This window comes from Canis lupus, chromosome 12, assembly GCF_048164855.1.
Source record: "Canis lupus baileyi chromosome 12, mCanLup2.hap1, whole genome shotgun sequence".
NCBI lineage: Eukaryota > Metazoa > Chordata > Mammalia > Carnivora > Canidae > Canis > Canis lupus.
The window spans coordinates 44,583,351-44,600,027 of record NC_132849.1 but is presented as its reverse complement, the minus strand read 5'-3'; the positions used below and the strand labels follow the sequence as shown (position 1 = coordinate 44,600,027).

The 16,677-nt window shown below is 45.1% G+C and overlaps 1 protein-coding gene across 7 annotated transcripts in view; it reads right to left on the bottom strand.

Moving 5' to 3' along the window:
- OTOF (otoferlin) overlaps nucleotides 1-16,677 on the bottom strand; it is a 106,054-nt gene that overhangs the window by 77,111 nt on the left and 12,266 nt on the right. For all 7 annotated transcript variants that reach the window (XM_072770757.1, XM_072770758.1, XM_072770759.1 and 4 more), the window contains one exon: nucleotides 3,354-3,412. In XM_072770757.1, coding sequence (XP_072626858.1) covers nucleotides 3,354-3,412 — 59 coding nt within the window. The remainder of the gene's footprint in view (nucleotides 1-3,353; nucleotides 3,413-16,677) is intronic.

Genomic DNA, 16,677 nt, shown 5'->3' with positions numbered 1-16,677 from the left:
ATCATTAGCAAGACCAAGAAAAACAGAAGGATGATAAAAATAAGTGCAGTGTGGAATACAAAAGGGGAAATCAGTATAGGCACAAAAAATACTTTAAAACAATTTAAAAACTTTACAATCAAATAGGTGCTAATAAATTTGAAAACCTAGATGAAATGTTTAAATGTCTAGAAAAATATAGAAATCCAAAACTGGTGCAAGAAGACACAAAGAAATTGAAAAGGGGGTTGAAGAACCCCTTCCCTAAACCATCCAAACTTAGATGCCATTGCATGTGGTTCTTCCAAAATGTCAAGGAAGAGCAAATCTCTATTTTATGCATGGTGTTCCAGAAAATTTTATGCATTATCAAATGATGAAAACTTTACAAATGTAGCTGCAAAAATGCTGCATAAAAATATTTGCTAGTTGAATCTAACAGTTTATTAAATGAAATACTTTATGGAACATACTAGAAGAGCAAAGTTATGATTGTCTCAATAGATGCAGAAGAAACTTGTAATAAAGTTCAACAATGTTTTATAATGAAAACTCTTAGCAAACTAGTTAGACAAATAGTAAGATCCTATTAGAGCAAGTATATATGATGACAAAATTTTAGATGCACTTATTCCTTTTAATACTGGGGACATAGAAAGGATGCCTACCAATCACCGTTACTGTGTAACATAGAACTAGGAATCATGGTCAATGCTCCATGGAAAAACAAAGAAATAAGGGGATAGGACTGAAGGGAAGAGATAAAACCTCTTTTTGTAGATGACATGATCACCTATATACAAAACAGAACAAACCATAAATATAAAAACAAGTCAGAGACCTCAGCAAGTTTGCCAGATAAAAGAGGACTTCTAAAGGAAAAAAAAGCATTTCTCTAAGTCAGCAATAGTCAAAAAATGTAGCAAAATCAAGACACCATTCATGATAACAATAAAACCAGAAAGAGTCTCGGAAATAATCAAGATTGGGGTGCCTGAGTAGCTCAGTTGGTTAAGCGTCTGACTCGGTTTTGGCTCAGGTTCTGATTTCATGGGTTGTGAGATCGAGCACTGCAATGGACTCCTTGCTCGGTGGGAGTCTGTTTGCATATCCTCTCTCTGTCCCCCAAGCTGTTTGGGTGCTCTCTCTCTCTTTTTCTCTCTCTCAAATAAATAAATAAATCTTTTAAAAATAATAAGAGAAAATAATGAAGATCATACGACTTCTATGCAGTAAACTTAAAAATGCCAGTAAAGGGAGGTGGATAGTTTGAGTAGATGATTTAATATTATAAAAAATTGACATCTTCCTCAATTGATTTTTAAATCCAATGGAACTTAATCAAAATTCCGGTTGGTTTTTGGAAGGATTTGATAAACTTATTTAAAAATTATCTGGAAGAATAAAGGTCCACAAACAGTTCACCCTTTAAAAAGAAGAGTAAACAGAGGGAACTTGCTTCATCAGATACTAATACATACAAAAATGTCATATTAATGAGTACAGTGTGATAAAGTTCAAGAACAAACAGATTAAAGGGATAGAATAGAAGGCTAAGACATAGATCCTAAATAGAGAGATGATTGATTGCTTATCAAATTGATGTTAGGAAAAGTTGTTTCTTATATGGAGAAAAATAAAACTGTGCCCCCTCTAAAACCACATGCAAGGTAAAAAAAATACAATTATATAATCAGAAAATGTAGGGCAACATATCTGTACTCTAGAAGAGTGTAAATATATCTTCAGCAAAACTTGAAAACACACCGGGATTAAGGACTTCTAATCAGTGAGGGGACAAAGCTAATAGATGGCGGACTAAGAGAAATTTCAATCTCGAAATCCAACAAGGGGTTGATATCTTGGATGCATAAAGAGCTACTGCAAATCAATAAGATAAAGACAACTAGCTATACCAACAGGGGAAAAGGGAAAAGAATATGAACAGGCAATTTACGAAAAAGGAAACTTTAAATATATTATTAAAAAAAACGAGGCACACTGTTAGACTGGTGAAGATCAGAGAGCTGAATACCACTAGATGTAGATGAGGATTGGGAATCAGGGGTCCTCACGCATTGCTGGTAGAAGTGTAGACCATGGCCGTGCTGAGTAAGCATATCCTGTGAGCTAGCAATTTCAGATCCTGGTGTGTACTCTAGAGAAATGTTCACAGAAGTCCAAAGAGGACATGCATAAGAATATTCATTGCCTTCTGATTACCTTGCATGTGGTTTCAGAGGCAAGTTGGAGGTTCCTCTCTGGAGGAATTATTAGGTAAAGGATCCGCAGGATGACCAATTTATCCCAATTTGACCAGGATTTTTCCCATTTTATCCCTTACAGTCTGTGTGCCAGGATCCCCCTTGGTCCCAGACAAACCAGGGTGGCCAAACACCCTCATGTGTGTTGGATGTGCCCACAGAGTTCTGTACGGCAGGGAGAAGCAGCAGATTAGCGTAGCAACGTGGATGGAACTGAAAAATCTTGCTCGGTGAAGTAAAATATGTAACACAATGCCATTTAACTAAAACATGAGTTATATCTTCACAAGATAGCCACACAAATTTTGTGAGGACATACAGGAAACCAGAGGTTCCACATTAAACACATCAGAGTGGTTGTAGACGAAAGGAAGGAATGTGGATAAAGGAGAATGACACATACATGACACACAAAACATGCATCAGAACAAGAGCAGGGTAGTAGGAACAATGAGATAATGTGCCATAAACAGGGGCACTCAACCCTCTGAGCCCAAGGTTCAAAAGAAAAATAGCTTTTTTGGGAGATGCAGTGGGAAAAGTACCTCAATAGCTCTTAGAGACACAAGAGTGCCATCCATATGAGACTGGCTTTGTCGGAAGCCCAGGTAGGGTTAGCCTGAGCCCTCCGTGTGCCCAGGGAAGTGGGGAGGGAAGCCCCTCTTCTGTGCTGCTGGGCCCTCACCTCGGCTGGGGGCTTGCTACTATTTTATTTTATCTTTTTAAAAGATAATAATTGATTAATTAATTAATTTTGCACACAAGCAGGGGGAGCAGGAGTGGGAGCAGAAGAGGAAGAAGCAAACGCCGTGCTGAGCAGGGAGCGTGATGTGGGGTTTGATCCCATAAGCCCTGGGATCATGACCTGAACTTAAGGCAGAAACTTAACCGACTGAGTCACCCAGGCGCACCTGGGGGCTCACTTTTAAGCCTATAACACCTGCGGGCCCTTTCTCTGGAGAACAAAAATCCCCCCCGAGGGCAGCAGGCTGTGGGCTGGGCCTGGGTCACTCTGCACCCAGCTCTCCTGGGCAAAGGGAGAGGTGGGGAGGCATTTGGGGCCAGCGCACCCCTATGGCTGGGGCTTGAGCTCCCCGCAGGGCATCCTACCTCGTCGAAGTCCGCCACATCCTCGCAGTTCTCCAGCACTCGGGAGTAGAAGGCTTGCCCTGGGTGGGGAAAAAGGACAAGAAGCCTGGGGTCAGACCTCCACCTGGCACTCGCCACCACAGCATTTGGATCCACATAGCACTTGTTATCAACTGGGGGCCCCATGTCGTGTGCAGTGCTCCCCCAAGATGAGGCAAGTTCCCATATTGTCTCATCTGACCCCCTTGGGAGCCCTGCAACACATGCAGGTCAAAGGCCGCTAGCTCCACTTTACAAATGGGACATTGACATAAAAAGGGACAGGCTGGTCAGAGGTATAGGCGTGAGAGGGGAGCCCTGGACTCTTTTATCCACCTTGCTGCTCTCCCGGTGGCTTTCCTGGCCTCGTTTGCTGTCTCTTCGGCTCTGCTGGCTTTCCCTGGCCTGCAGCTGCCCGGAGCAGAAGCCTGGTCCGAGGGCAGCGGGCGCCCTGCCAGGCGGCAGCGCCCCCTTTGTGCCTGTGTCTGCAGCCAGGCCCAGGAGCTCCTGCCCAAGCCAGGCCCTGGGACAACCAGGCAAACCCCAGACGCTCCTCCCCTGGAAGCCAAGGGACTTTACTACTCCTACTCTCTTATTCATTTTTCTGGCAACCTTTGAGAGGAAAGCCTGAAGTGGCTTCTCCCACAAGCCACCCCCTCCTTTTAACACTGGCGTGGGTACTATTGAATGTGATACGGACAGGTTTTCCCAGCCCCCACCATCCCACATCCATACACCACCTACCAGGGCAGAAGCCAAGCTGTCTGCTCTTCCATCCCATCCTGGGGGAACCAGGTTGCTGGAAGAACCAGGTTGGGGGGGGGGTGTGGACATGGGGTGGGCAGTGTGTGGGACACCCAGGCCAGTTTAATTTACTTAGGGAAACATTCACTGGAGTCTACAAGGTACCAGGCTACCTCCTGGAGACTCAGGATAAAGGTATGGATAAAGTGCACAGTATCCTTGCCCACAAGGAGCTGATGGTCTAGTAGGATCTGGAACAGGTTGTCGGATCAATACTATATAATCCATATCCCAAGATACAGTGTTATGTGAGACAGAGAAGTGGTACAGAGAAAGAAAGATAAATATTGTTTCAAAGGGGATGTTTTGTCTTTTTGGTGTGTGGGGGGTGGAAGCATGTGGGAAGGACTTGTAATTCCTATGAGGAGAACCCCAGAGGTAGGTGGCATTAAGAAGAAATTATTATTTAGGATTAATTCATTGGCATCTGTCAGTTGTATACCAAAGGGGAAAAAAAAGCTGCATGGATAACAGGATCCTGTATACAACTCCCCCCGCCCCCAACACCCAAACCAAATTCTTGTATCTGTGAATAGACAATGATCTCAAGCCATTAGAAATGGTTACTTCTGGCTAGGGAGAGTAAGAAGAGATTGAAAGCAGGATACTTTGACCTTCTACTGTATATGCTGAAGTTTGAAGTTTTTTCCGTGACCATGCTGTACTTCTGTCATTGAGAGAAAAATGCTTTGAAATCCCCACTGACTTAAAGCAATGGTCCATGTCATTGAAGGACCATCTCAAGGCGGAGTTTAGCTCCATTCTGAGGCTTAGTTTGGTTTGTCACTGATGGACAAGATAGGGACCCAGGAGAGGACTTTGGCAGAGAGGGCAAGGGAGGGGAGTGCACACTGCCCCAGCATGGCCAGCCAGTGCCAGGCCAGGGAAGGCTGGAGTGAGCCCCCTCTGACCCTGCACTGCCATGGGGCTCTATGCCCTTGGAGCCACTTCCACCCCCTGGCCTTGGTTCTCTCGTTAGCATAATAAGAGGGCTGGTACAGAGATCTCCAGGGCCTGCCTGTCTCTAGAACTCAGGAGCAAGCATGTAGCTACCCCCTGACAAGGAGGAGGCCAGGGGTTCGAAGTCAGAGGTAAGTAGAGATCCGTGTGCGTGTATGTATGTGTGTGTGGAGGATGGGCGTGTTGGGAAGGGGTTGCATCTCAGATAATGAGGAAGAAGCTATGAAGCAGAAGATATATACACATAAAACAGATGTGAAGGAGACAGATGGGAAACAAAGACCCTTTAGCACTAGCCAGGGACAAAACAAAACAAAAAAGCATGATAGAAAAATCTCACCAACCAACTCCAGGGCAGCCAGGGGAGGATAGGGAAGCATGAGAGATAGTGCCCGAGTTTCTTCTGATTTTCCCCACAGGTAACACACAATATAAACTGGGGACCAGGTGAGCTTATGTGTGCGCTGGGTCTTCCCCAAGGACCTGCCGCTCTGAATAATCAAAGACCTCTTAATCCTCAAAGATCGCAATGAGCCTGGATATGCTGTGTTCAAGGGTTTCCTGGAGTGAAAACCAAGCAGGGCAGCCTGGGCGGAGGCAGGGAGGGACTCCAGCATAGCGCACGAAGCCTCAGAGCCTCAAACCCATCTCTGCTTATTTATTTCTTACAGCCTTGTTACAGAGAACATAGAATACAGTGAAATTAGCCACTGCAGAATTTATACACCAGGGCTCTGTTCCGAAATGCAGTAAAACCTCATTGCCTCAGGCTCTGGGGATTTAAATGTGGTGAATATTGTCAAACAGGATGAGCTCAATTTTACCTCTAGATGCTTAGGAAAAAAAAAATTTGCTAAACCAAATCAAATCAGTTGTACAGAAACAGAATGTCCTTAAGCATTTTTGAAAAGCTGGTTTTTAGGTGAGTTTGTGCAAACAGTGGCAGGGATCATTCTGGTGGTCCTTTGTATTCATTAGGACAGAGCCAGGGGACTTCTGTAATCCCTTCCAAGTTATCAATGGGTATTCCTACCCCTGTCTTTCCTTTCAAGTTCATTTCCACTTGCCATCTTCTCCACTTAACACCAGTCGTGTTGACATTTCAGTTCCATTATTAATGGCTTTCAGACAAAACCATTTAAAATCCCAGTATCCAATCACCTTTCTTGCTGCGGAGAAGATTGAGAATGAGGTCCGAAAGAAAGAAAAATAGCCCATTCCTTGCATCGGGGAGGCTTTGTGGACAGAGTGAGCAGGAGATCAGATGAGGAAAAGTGAATGGCACCCCCTTCCTTCAGAGGCAGCTGCTGGTGGGACAGCAGAGCTGTTAGGTTTGGAATAAATTCCTTGAGTCAATAAATGAAGTTTGGAGAGTCGACCCAGCTCATAAGCGTAAGAAGTGCCATGACATTGGACACACCAGATGGAGGGACTCAAGAGTCCAAAGCTACCTAGAAGTATCTGGTATGTCATTTACCATTTACCATATCCCTCCTATAGTTACCCTTCTAGAAGAAGGCCAGCTCAATTCTTGTCTCGTTTGCAGGATGGAGCACTAGCCTTTCATGTGACATGACTTAAGGGTACAACATGTGATGTCTGCACCAAACAGCTCCCTCTTCCAGACAGTTGACCTTGTTAGAACCAGACCTTGAGAAAAGGCAGGTATGTAGGGCCTGGGTTGTTAGCTGGTGTGCATGCGTTCCCTCCCACATGCAAGGGGGTCTTCTGCTCCTGCTGTGTCAGCGTGGCCATTTGGCTCTGGAGGAGGGGATGGGGGTTATAGAAAAATATTTTGTATTGGGACACTGATGGATGAAGCTTATTACAATCCAGAAGGGAGATGGATAGATAGGTCAGACATGTAAAAGCTCCTACACAAAGGCAAAATTGGATCATTGGCATGCAACAAAGTGTGATAACGTGAGCACTTAAGAAAAGGAGAAATGACCTCATCTTAGCAGATCAAGGAAGACATGGTAGAGGCAGGGGCATTGACCCTGGGGAGATGGGAGAGAGAAGGACATCCATTAGAGGCTCACAGTGTGAGCAAATGTTTGTGTGAACAGAGAATGGAGCCTTGAAAGAGCAGGATACAGGACAGGAGAATTCTGATGGTCAAGGGGAAAATGAAAAAGGTCAGCCCTTAGGGAGCAGTCCACTGAAGGAAGATCTGGGAGGGGGGTCCTGGAGTCCTGGGTTCCTGAGAGAACACAAGGTGGGGGTGGAGAGCCATCTAAAGGTGAAGGAGAATGTCCTGACAACAAGCCTCAGGAACATCACGCCCTGTACTCATGCCTGGAGCTAGCTATGCTACCCCAGAGAGTCTCAGAGCCATCATCTGTAAACTGGAGGCAATTGTCCTGGACAAACCTATATCCTGGAACTGGAAACTGACACTGAGTGAAGTGTCAAGTCCCTTACAGGCACAGGAGGTCACAGGAGAGTGATAGGCTCTTGGACCAGACTGAGTTCAAACCCCAGCTCAACCCCTTGCTAGCCATGTGTCCTTAGAGAAGTTAACCTCTCTTTGTTAGTTTCCTCATCCATAAAATGAAGCAAATGGTAGTGCTTGTACACCTGGGACATAGTTCATCACCCAATAAAAAAAATGGCCATTATTCCATTAAAGAGTACTGTTTTTGCTTTTGACATTTAAGTTACATCTTAAATATAAAAATGATCTTCTCTACTGTGAATCCCATTTTGTTAGCTTATTTTTAGTAGTATATAATCAGAAACTATTTTCTTCCTCATCTACATATTCTTCAAGTTTTAGGTATTTTAGGTGTTATCAGCTCTTTATTTTTAACAAGGTAAAATTTACATTCACAGATCTTAAGCACATAACTAAATGTGTTTCAATAACTGAATATACCTATGTAATCATCATATAATCGGGATTTAGAACATCTCCGTTTTCTCAAGATGGTCTCTTGCCCCCCTCTTTCCATTCAGCCTCTACCCCCTATAAGTAATCACTGCTGATTTCTATTACCAAAGGTTAGTTTTGCCTGTTTTAAACTTTATATAAGTGGTGTTATATAGAATGTACTTCTTTGTTTCTGGCTTCTTTTGTTCAATATAATATTTATATTATATTATCCATGTTGAATATAACTGTAATTCATTTATTTTTATTGTTGAGTAATATTCTGTGTATAAATATTTTTTGTTTCAAGATTAAGTATGATATTAGCCAGATGTTTTTTGTACTTGCCCTTTATCAGATTGAGGAAGATCCCCTCTCTTCCCTGTTGGCTGAGCATTCTTCTCAGGAATAGGTATTGGATTTTGTCAAAAGCATTTCTTACCTGTCAGAGGTTTTTTTCTCTTATATTGTGTTAATATGGTGAAATTCTTTGATTAGTTTTCTAATTTTAAACTAACCTTGCATTCCTGGGATAAAATTCACTTGTTATGGTGCGTTATCCCTGTCATGGATTGCAACTCAATTGACTAATATTTTATTGAGGATTTTTACGTCTTTTTTCATGAGGGATATTAGGCTCTAGTATTCTTTTTGTATAAGATCTTTATCAGGGTTTGGTATTGTAAAACGAGTTATGGAGTGTTCCTTCTTTTCTATTTTCTGAAAGTTTGTGTAAAATTAGTATTATTTCTTTCTTAAACATTTTCTAGAATTCACCCGTGAAGCAATAGAGGTCTAAAGTTTTATTGATGAAAAGAGTTTTATCATTATCATTATCAACATCATTTTTATATCTAATTTCATTTCTTTATTAGATCTTGGACTCTTATCATTTTCAATTTCTTTTTGTGTCAGTTTAGTAAAGTGTTTTTCAAGGGACTTGTCCATTTCATCTGAGTTGTAGAACCTTACTGAGATACAGTTTCATGGTATTTTATTTTCTTTTTGATGAAATGATATCTCCTTTTTCATTCTGATATTGGTAATTTGCATTTTCTTGCTTTTTTTCTTGGTCATTCTTGCTACAGTTTACCTATATTATTAATTTTTTTCAAAGAATCACCTTTCAGTTTTGTTGGCTTTCTCATTTCCTTTTTTATTCTCTTGGTTCTAATATTTTTTGGTTGTATTTACTTACATTTTCTTTATTGAAATGTAATTTGCAAACCATATAATTTACTCACTTAAAGTCTTCAATTCAGTGATTTTGGTACATTTAAAAAGTTGTTCAACCTTTACCACTATCTAATTCCAGAATATTGTATCATCCCAAAAGGAAGCCCACACTCACTAGCGGTCATTCCCCATTGCCTCAGTCCCAGGCAACAACTAGTCTACTTTCTATCTCTATGGTTTGTCTATTTGAGGCATGTCATGTAAATGGATCCATATGATATGTGGCCTTTTTATGTCTGGCTTATTTCAATTAGCATGATGCTTTTAAGATTTAGGCTTAATTAATCTTCTTTTAGTAGCTTCTTAAGACAGAAACCTAGATCACTGATTTTAGACTTTTTTTCTTTTCTGCGGTAGACATTTAAAACTATACATGCTGACATGTATTTTCATTATCATTCAGCAGGAATGTTTTATAAATTATCTTTTGTTTAATTCTTCGACCATAGGTTATTTAAGAAGTATTGTTTAATTTCCAAATATTTGGAGCTTTTAAAGATCTCTTAATGTTATTACTTTCAAAGAGAATTCTAGAGCAGTCAGAGAACATCTTTTGCAGGATGTCAGTCATTTGAAGTATATTGAGACTTCTTTAATCACCCAGTGTATGGTCTACCTTGATGAATATTCCATGTGCATTTGAGAAGAATGTTTATCTTTCAGTTTGGGGTGAAATGTCCTAGAAATGTCAATTAAGTCAAGGCGGTTGATGGTGTTGTCAAATGTTCTATATTCCTAATGATTCTTGTGTCTAGTTGTTTGTAATTATCTCCTGTAATAACACTTTCTCCCAAAGATGTTCCTTAAATAATGTGCTCTCTGAAAATCACCAGCGACTCAGAGAGCTAGATTTGGGTTATGCAGAGTCCCTGGGCCACTCAGAGGGGAAGGCTGCCCTTTCTCTTTCCCCTATTGCTCCATCTACTTCAAACCTTCTATTTTCCACAAATATCATTCAAATATAATTTCGACCTTCATTCATTTATCTCTCCTTTGCCTATCCTGTGAACACCCAGGTATACACAGTAGAAACTCAGACTTATGCCAGAGAGGCAGGGGACAAGGCAGGGATTATAAACCACATCTCTTGCCTCAGCTTACACCTCCACTTTCTTCTAGGTGCTCACTCAAACTCTTACTTTGCCATGGAACTAACTGATGGCCCCTGTTCCTATTTTTCAGACCAGGCATTGAAGCAGAGAGAGTTTGGTATTTCCTCTCAAGCCTAGGACAGTGCCAGCCACACTCAGCTACTGGCAGGTCTTAGGATCCCCCATTACTGTGCCAGATTAGAGGAACTTGTGGTTCTGGTGATCCACAAAATACCTGCTCTATGCCAGCCACTGGACGTATAATAAGACATGGCGGGAAAGTGACTTTTTACATTCTTAAATGGGGTAAAAATATTGTTAACACTATCATCCCGGGGGCAGCCCGGGTGGCTCAGCGGTTTAGCACCACCTTCAGCCCAGAACCTGATTCTGGAGATCCAGGATCGAGTCCCACGTCGGGCTCCCTGCATGGACCCTGCTTCTTCCTCGCCTGCGTCTCTGCCCCTCCCCCCTCTCTCATTAATGAATAAATAAAATCTTAAAAAAAAAACAAACTATCATCCCGATTGTATCTTAAGCCTTGGCTTGAGGGGGAAAAAAGCCAGTGAGCGGAAACTAACTTTCAACTAAGCCAATGAGCCCTTCTGCTTTGAGAAAAAAAATAAAGTAGAAAGAAAAGACTGTTGAGCCACTATCTTGAGGGTGGATCAGTCCAGGCAGGAAGTACACAAGGGGTGAAGGTAAAAATGATCACATGATATTTTCTGTCCCAGGAGATACTTCTGGAACCATCAATGCAAGGAGCAACTGCTGCCTGATGCTGCCAGGATGGCCCCTGCTACTAACTGCAACTGTTCCCGCTATACCTGTGGGCCCCGCTCCTTCAGTGATCGCCTCTACTCCAGGGCTGCTCTGTGCCAGACACCGTGTTGGCCCTGCTGCTTGTCCTGGGGGAGCCCATCTTTGTGACTTCGGTGTTTTCACCCCGTCATCTCATGGCTGTATTTGAGATGTCAACAGGAATCCCAAGGAATGTCAAGTAAGTCTCTGCCCACTCCCCAAATCCCTGAATCGTGGAGTCCCTGAGAGTCATAACCTGCTCTACTCCTGTCTCTCTGGAAGTCTGCAGCTGGATCAGCCCTGGGATAAAGAGCATAATCCTTATATTTACATAGTGCTTTACAGTTTGCAAAGCCTTTCATGTAATCACCCTTTTCACTTGACCCTAAACCAGCCCTATGAGGACTCAGACATATCTCACCCTCTCCTAGACCTTCTCTTACCCCCTGGATTCTCAAATCACTGGGTGCCAGCACCTTCCTGGGCACTCACTGTACCAAGCCAGATCTCTGGCATCCTGTAGAACATTTTCACTAGAATGACTGACAGGCAAGCCTGTCCTTGCATGCTCCCCTTCTCTGTCAGTGGCCTCACCACCATTCCTGGTACCCAAGTAAGAAATCCTGCCCTCTTGCTCCCTACCCACTCCAGGGCTCACTAACTCCTCCCTGAACCAATGTCATTCCTTCTCTCCTAACCCACAGCCTCTCCATTAAGGCACAGCCTTCTACCTGTACCACTGCCCCAGCTTCCTCCCTGGGCTTCTGGCCTGGGGTCCTGATATCTAGAATGTCCTTTCCAAAACCAGGTGACCCTGTCCTATTCTCCTTCTAAAAGCATCATTGACTCCTATTCAGTAACAAAATGAAGTTCAAAGCCTCTGTGTTTGGTCCCAACCTCCCCTCCATGCCATTCCCACCCTTCTCCCAGTAAGCACTCCCAGTTCCCTAAACCCTTGATGTGACTCCACACCATCACATCTGTACTGATATTAACCCTTCTGCCTGGAATGGGGCCTTTTGTAGGTTTTGTTCCAGCTTAAGTATCAGCCCATCCTCTGTACCCCCTCAATAAAATCTCTTCCCTGGGCCCTGTGTACATTCCAGCTTCATCTTGTTGGCTCCAAGGCAGCTGACTTTGGGAGGCACCAGTACCGCTGGTTTGCTCCCATCTCCCTTTCCATTTGCTCTTCTGCCATCTTTTCTTAATGAATCCTGCTCGCCCTCTCAGGGCAGCTTCCAGACCCCCCTCCTCCCCGGCTGAGTGGGCTTCCTTGGCCTCATGCTGCCTTGCATCTGCACCTCCCTTTTCAAAATACTCATCATGCTGCTCATGATGACTTGTGCAATGACTGTCTTCCCCTTGAGGGCAGGGACCATGTCTTTTTAATTTATTGTTTGTTACCCCAATGCCTAAAATCACACGTGGCACATAGCTAGCCCTCACTGAATATTATTATCTGGATGAATGAAAGAATGAGTTAATGATGGGATCCCTGGGTGGCTCAGTGGTTTAGCGCCTGCCTTTGGCCCAGGGCGCAATCCTGGAGCCCCGGGATTGAGTCCCACGTCAGGATCCCAGCATGGAACCTGCCTCTCCCTTTGCCTGTGTCTCTCTCTCTCTCTATGTCTATCATAAATAAATAAAATCTTAAAAAAAAAAAAAGAATCAGTGAATGAATGACAAAATACTTAATTTACGAAGCACATGAAAATGTAGCTTTTAATGAACTGGAAAAAACTTAAGACGTTGATGAGACAATTAGAAATTTGATCATTGACTGAGTATTTGGTAATATTAAGGAATTATTTTTTAGGAGTGATGTAATATGTGGGTTCAAAAAAATGGAGTCTTTGTCTTTTATAGCTATGTACTGAATATTTTCAGATGAAATGGTATGGCTTTTTGGGCTTTGTTTCCAAATAATTTGGTGTATGGGAGTAGGAGAGGAGCAAATGGGACAGGACTGGCCAGGAGTTGATTGTTGTTAAGAATGCATGAGGAAAGCTTGGTAGCCAAGGCACTACTTATTTTCCCAACCCTTGTATGTATTTGAGACTTTCCATTATAAAAAGTTAATAACAAAAAAGAGATCAGACCCAGCCATGGGCGTAGGTGGGAGGGCTGTAGCTTTTATGTTATGAGTAAAGGTGGGTAAGATAACCAAGGAAGGCATTGCAATTTAGGGAAATCATTTGCAAGTCTATGCTTGAGCACATTTCCAGCAGCATTTTTGCTGAGGGCCTTTGTAGCAGAAGATAATTTTATGGTCATTTCCATAACATGAAAACACACTCATCAAAGCAGGAGAGGCCTGGGGAACTTTCAGCATGCTCTGCATGTTCCCTAAGGCCTATGTTGGGTTGTTCTGGGCGGGAGAGGGGGACATTTGCCACCTGGGATTTTAGAGAAGATCTGTGCCCACCCCCGCCCCCAGCTGGGGAGGGACCTGTGAGTGCTGGGTACAGGGGAGGATGTGGGAGGCACAGGGAAACACAGAGCTGAGTCCACAGCCAGTGTGCGTTGCAGAGGCTGGCCTACGGGTCCCCTCCATTTGTCCCCTTCCGTGAGGCAATGCCCACCCCCTCGCAGGGAGCAACACCTAACCCATGTCCCCTCGGAGAGGAGGTGTGGGCTGGGCCAGAGTGCACGTACAGGCCCAGGCATCCTGGGAGCATCGCAAGACTGGGGGCACTGGGGTACTCTGCCTCCTTCACCAGAGATGGCAGAGAAGTCTCCAGATAGAAGTCCTATTTATCAAGAGGGAGAGCTCCTCCATTTTAATGGGGAAAAGAAATCTAATTTGGAATCTGAGTGGTCCCCACAGCCACGAGTGGGAGCATCTTGTCCCCTGTGCCCAGGCTGGGGCCTCATCCCCTCCCAGCATACAGTCTCTCCCCTGGCCCCATGGATCCTGGCTCATCTCCTTCCCTGCCCACTCCCCAGCAGCCTCTGCTCCACCCAAACCTGTGGCTTCCTTCCTCTGGCCTCCGGTCCCCCGCCCCCCTTCCAATTGCCTCACCTCCCACAACAACACCCCTCCCCCGCCCCCGCATCTCCACATGTGCAAGAAGTAAGCTGCCATCCCCTAAACAGGCTGCAGTTTATGCCTCACCCGTAGGTACACCTGGGCCCTCCTGAGTTGGATGACATTTCCCCGTTATGTCTGCACACATCTCTGCTCCCCTATCTCATTATGAGACCCTGGTTTGCCTATTAAACCACACTCTGTATCATGTGTTGTACACAGCAGCTGTGCTCAGAAAGAGCATGTTCTATGAAGGGCTTGGGCCACATATGGCCCCTCTTACTTCTGACCTGTGGGCTGGAGCTGGACTCCCTAGCGTTTGCTAAAAGGTGAGGTCAGCCTCCCTCTGGGGCCCCAGAAGACCCTCTGGGCCAGGAGGTCGATGGAGGGTTCTTGTCGTCGTTTCTGAGGCCTCTTCCAGTCCCAGATCCCCTCAGATAAAGAACTGGGGTGGGGTTAGGAGGCTCACATTTGGGGACGCTGAGCCCAAGAATGGCAGTGCCACAGTGGAAGATTTAAAACCCACTAATGAGTAAATACCTCAATACCTGTGTCATATTCATTTTGATGACAGGGCCTGGGACTCAGCATGAGGCTCGGTGAGGATAGCTAAAGTGGGACCCCTGTTTTGAAGGTGCTCAGACATGAGTGCAACATACAGAACTGGGGCAGTTTCTAAAATACCAAGTGCCGAGCTGAGCTGTGGCAGGAGTGTGCACATGGTACTGCAAGGGAGGGGGAAGGCTTCACAGAGGAGGTGACATGAGGAGCTGGGCCTTGAAACATGCACAGAATTGATGGTAGTTCTCAAGTTAGAGGGTGGGGATTGTTCCAGGCAAAAGAAATAAATGCCTTAGGGTCTGGAGATACATAGGGCTTGTATCTGGGGAATGGCTGGAAATTCAGTGTTATGGGAATGCCATGGAGTGGGCTGGGGAAAGGAGGAAGGAGAAGTCTCTAGGCCAAGGGAGAAGCCTTGAAAAAGCAGGTCTTTATCTCCGGTTCAATCACCAGGCCAGGTGAGTTACTCAGAGATCAGACCCATCCTCCAGACATCGCCCACCTCTCACATCCCAATCCTGCAGCCCGGTATCTTGGCAGGAAAGCTCAGGGTTGGGGAGTATGGGAAGATCACGGGGCTGGCCCCAGACAGCCTGTGGCTACTTCCCTGACCGTCCAGGTTCTCCCCAGGTTCCAGTGGGCTGAGCACCAGATAGAGGTTGGGCTAGAGGAACTTACAGGCTCTCCCACCCTGGTTCTTATGATGCTGAGAACTATTTTAGCAGGTTGAAGAAGGACAAGTGCTAGGGGAATACTGCTTCTCTTTGAGTAGTGACCTGTCATTGAGATGGCTCCTTTCCAGACAGCCCACTCCAGTTTCTGACTGTAGGAGTCTCAGTTAAATGGGGACCACAGTCTCATCTTGCCCGTGGGAAGCCGAGGCTCTGGGACTCTGGGGTCTGTGTGCATGACTAGGACTTGGGGGGCCAGGCCTTCTGGTGTCTCCCGTCTGACTCAATGGACTATAACTCCTGCAGGCCGGGGCGGTGTCTTCACCCCTAGGGTCCTAGGCCTGTCCACAAATATCAGCACATTCAGGGAGTGAATGAATTAGGGTAGGATGAGGTTAAGAGTGCTAGTTAGTAAGAGCTAAGAGCTGGAGATGGAGCTGGGTGGTGAGCATGGTGCAAGCCTGAGGGTGGGGCGGCCAGCTGACCCCATGGCAGGAAGAGAGGGGTGACCAGGGACACAGCTGGTAGGTGTCTAACCCCCATGGGGACAGGGGTCTCAGGGATGGTCTGCTTCAGGCTTGGGTCCTGAGGAACATCTTAGCCAGGGGGTCCCTCCAGAGCAGAGGACAGGCTCAAATTGCTTGCTCTTGACACAGGTCAGGAAGCCCCCAGACATGCTCTCCTCTCCCCTTAGGAAGTCTGGCTAGAGAGAAGATGGTTCAGGAGCCAGCAGCTTCCCCAGGGAGAAGTGGAATGGGTGCCTCCCAGATACATCAGTCATCTGAATGCTCTTTCCTCAAACTCCAATGCCTATTATTTCACTGAAGTAACCTGTTGAAGTGGATGTTATCCACACGCCCATTTTAAAGATGAGGACTATCCAGGTGAAGTGAGTGGCGGGACCCAGGTAGGACCCAGGGTTTCTGACTCCTTATCTAGAGCTTTTCCACCACAGACCTATAGGGCTCTTCTCTAAGTGTCCTGGATGGCACAGCACATAAGGTCAAGCTTATTTCAACCAGCTAGTCTGGTCTGCATGGGCCACTGCCAATAGGCACAACTCACTAGGGCTCCCTCCCCCAAACTGTCATGAACTTTACTCGAGGGATTAGGGGAACTCTCGGCCAGCACCTCCCTCTCACTCTTCACCAGTTTCCCATTTCCCCACCCCTGCAGCTGTTTTCTTGGTCAACAGTGGTTGTGGATGTGAGGAACTGCTGTGGAACATTCTGGAATGGGTGGGTTCCTCTGAATTGTTGTTAATGTTGGTCTTTTGGAGTAT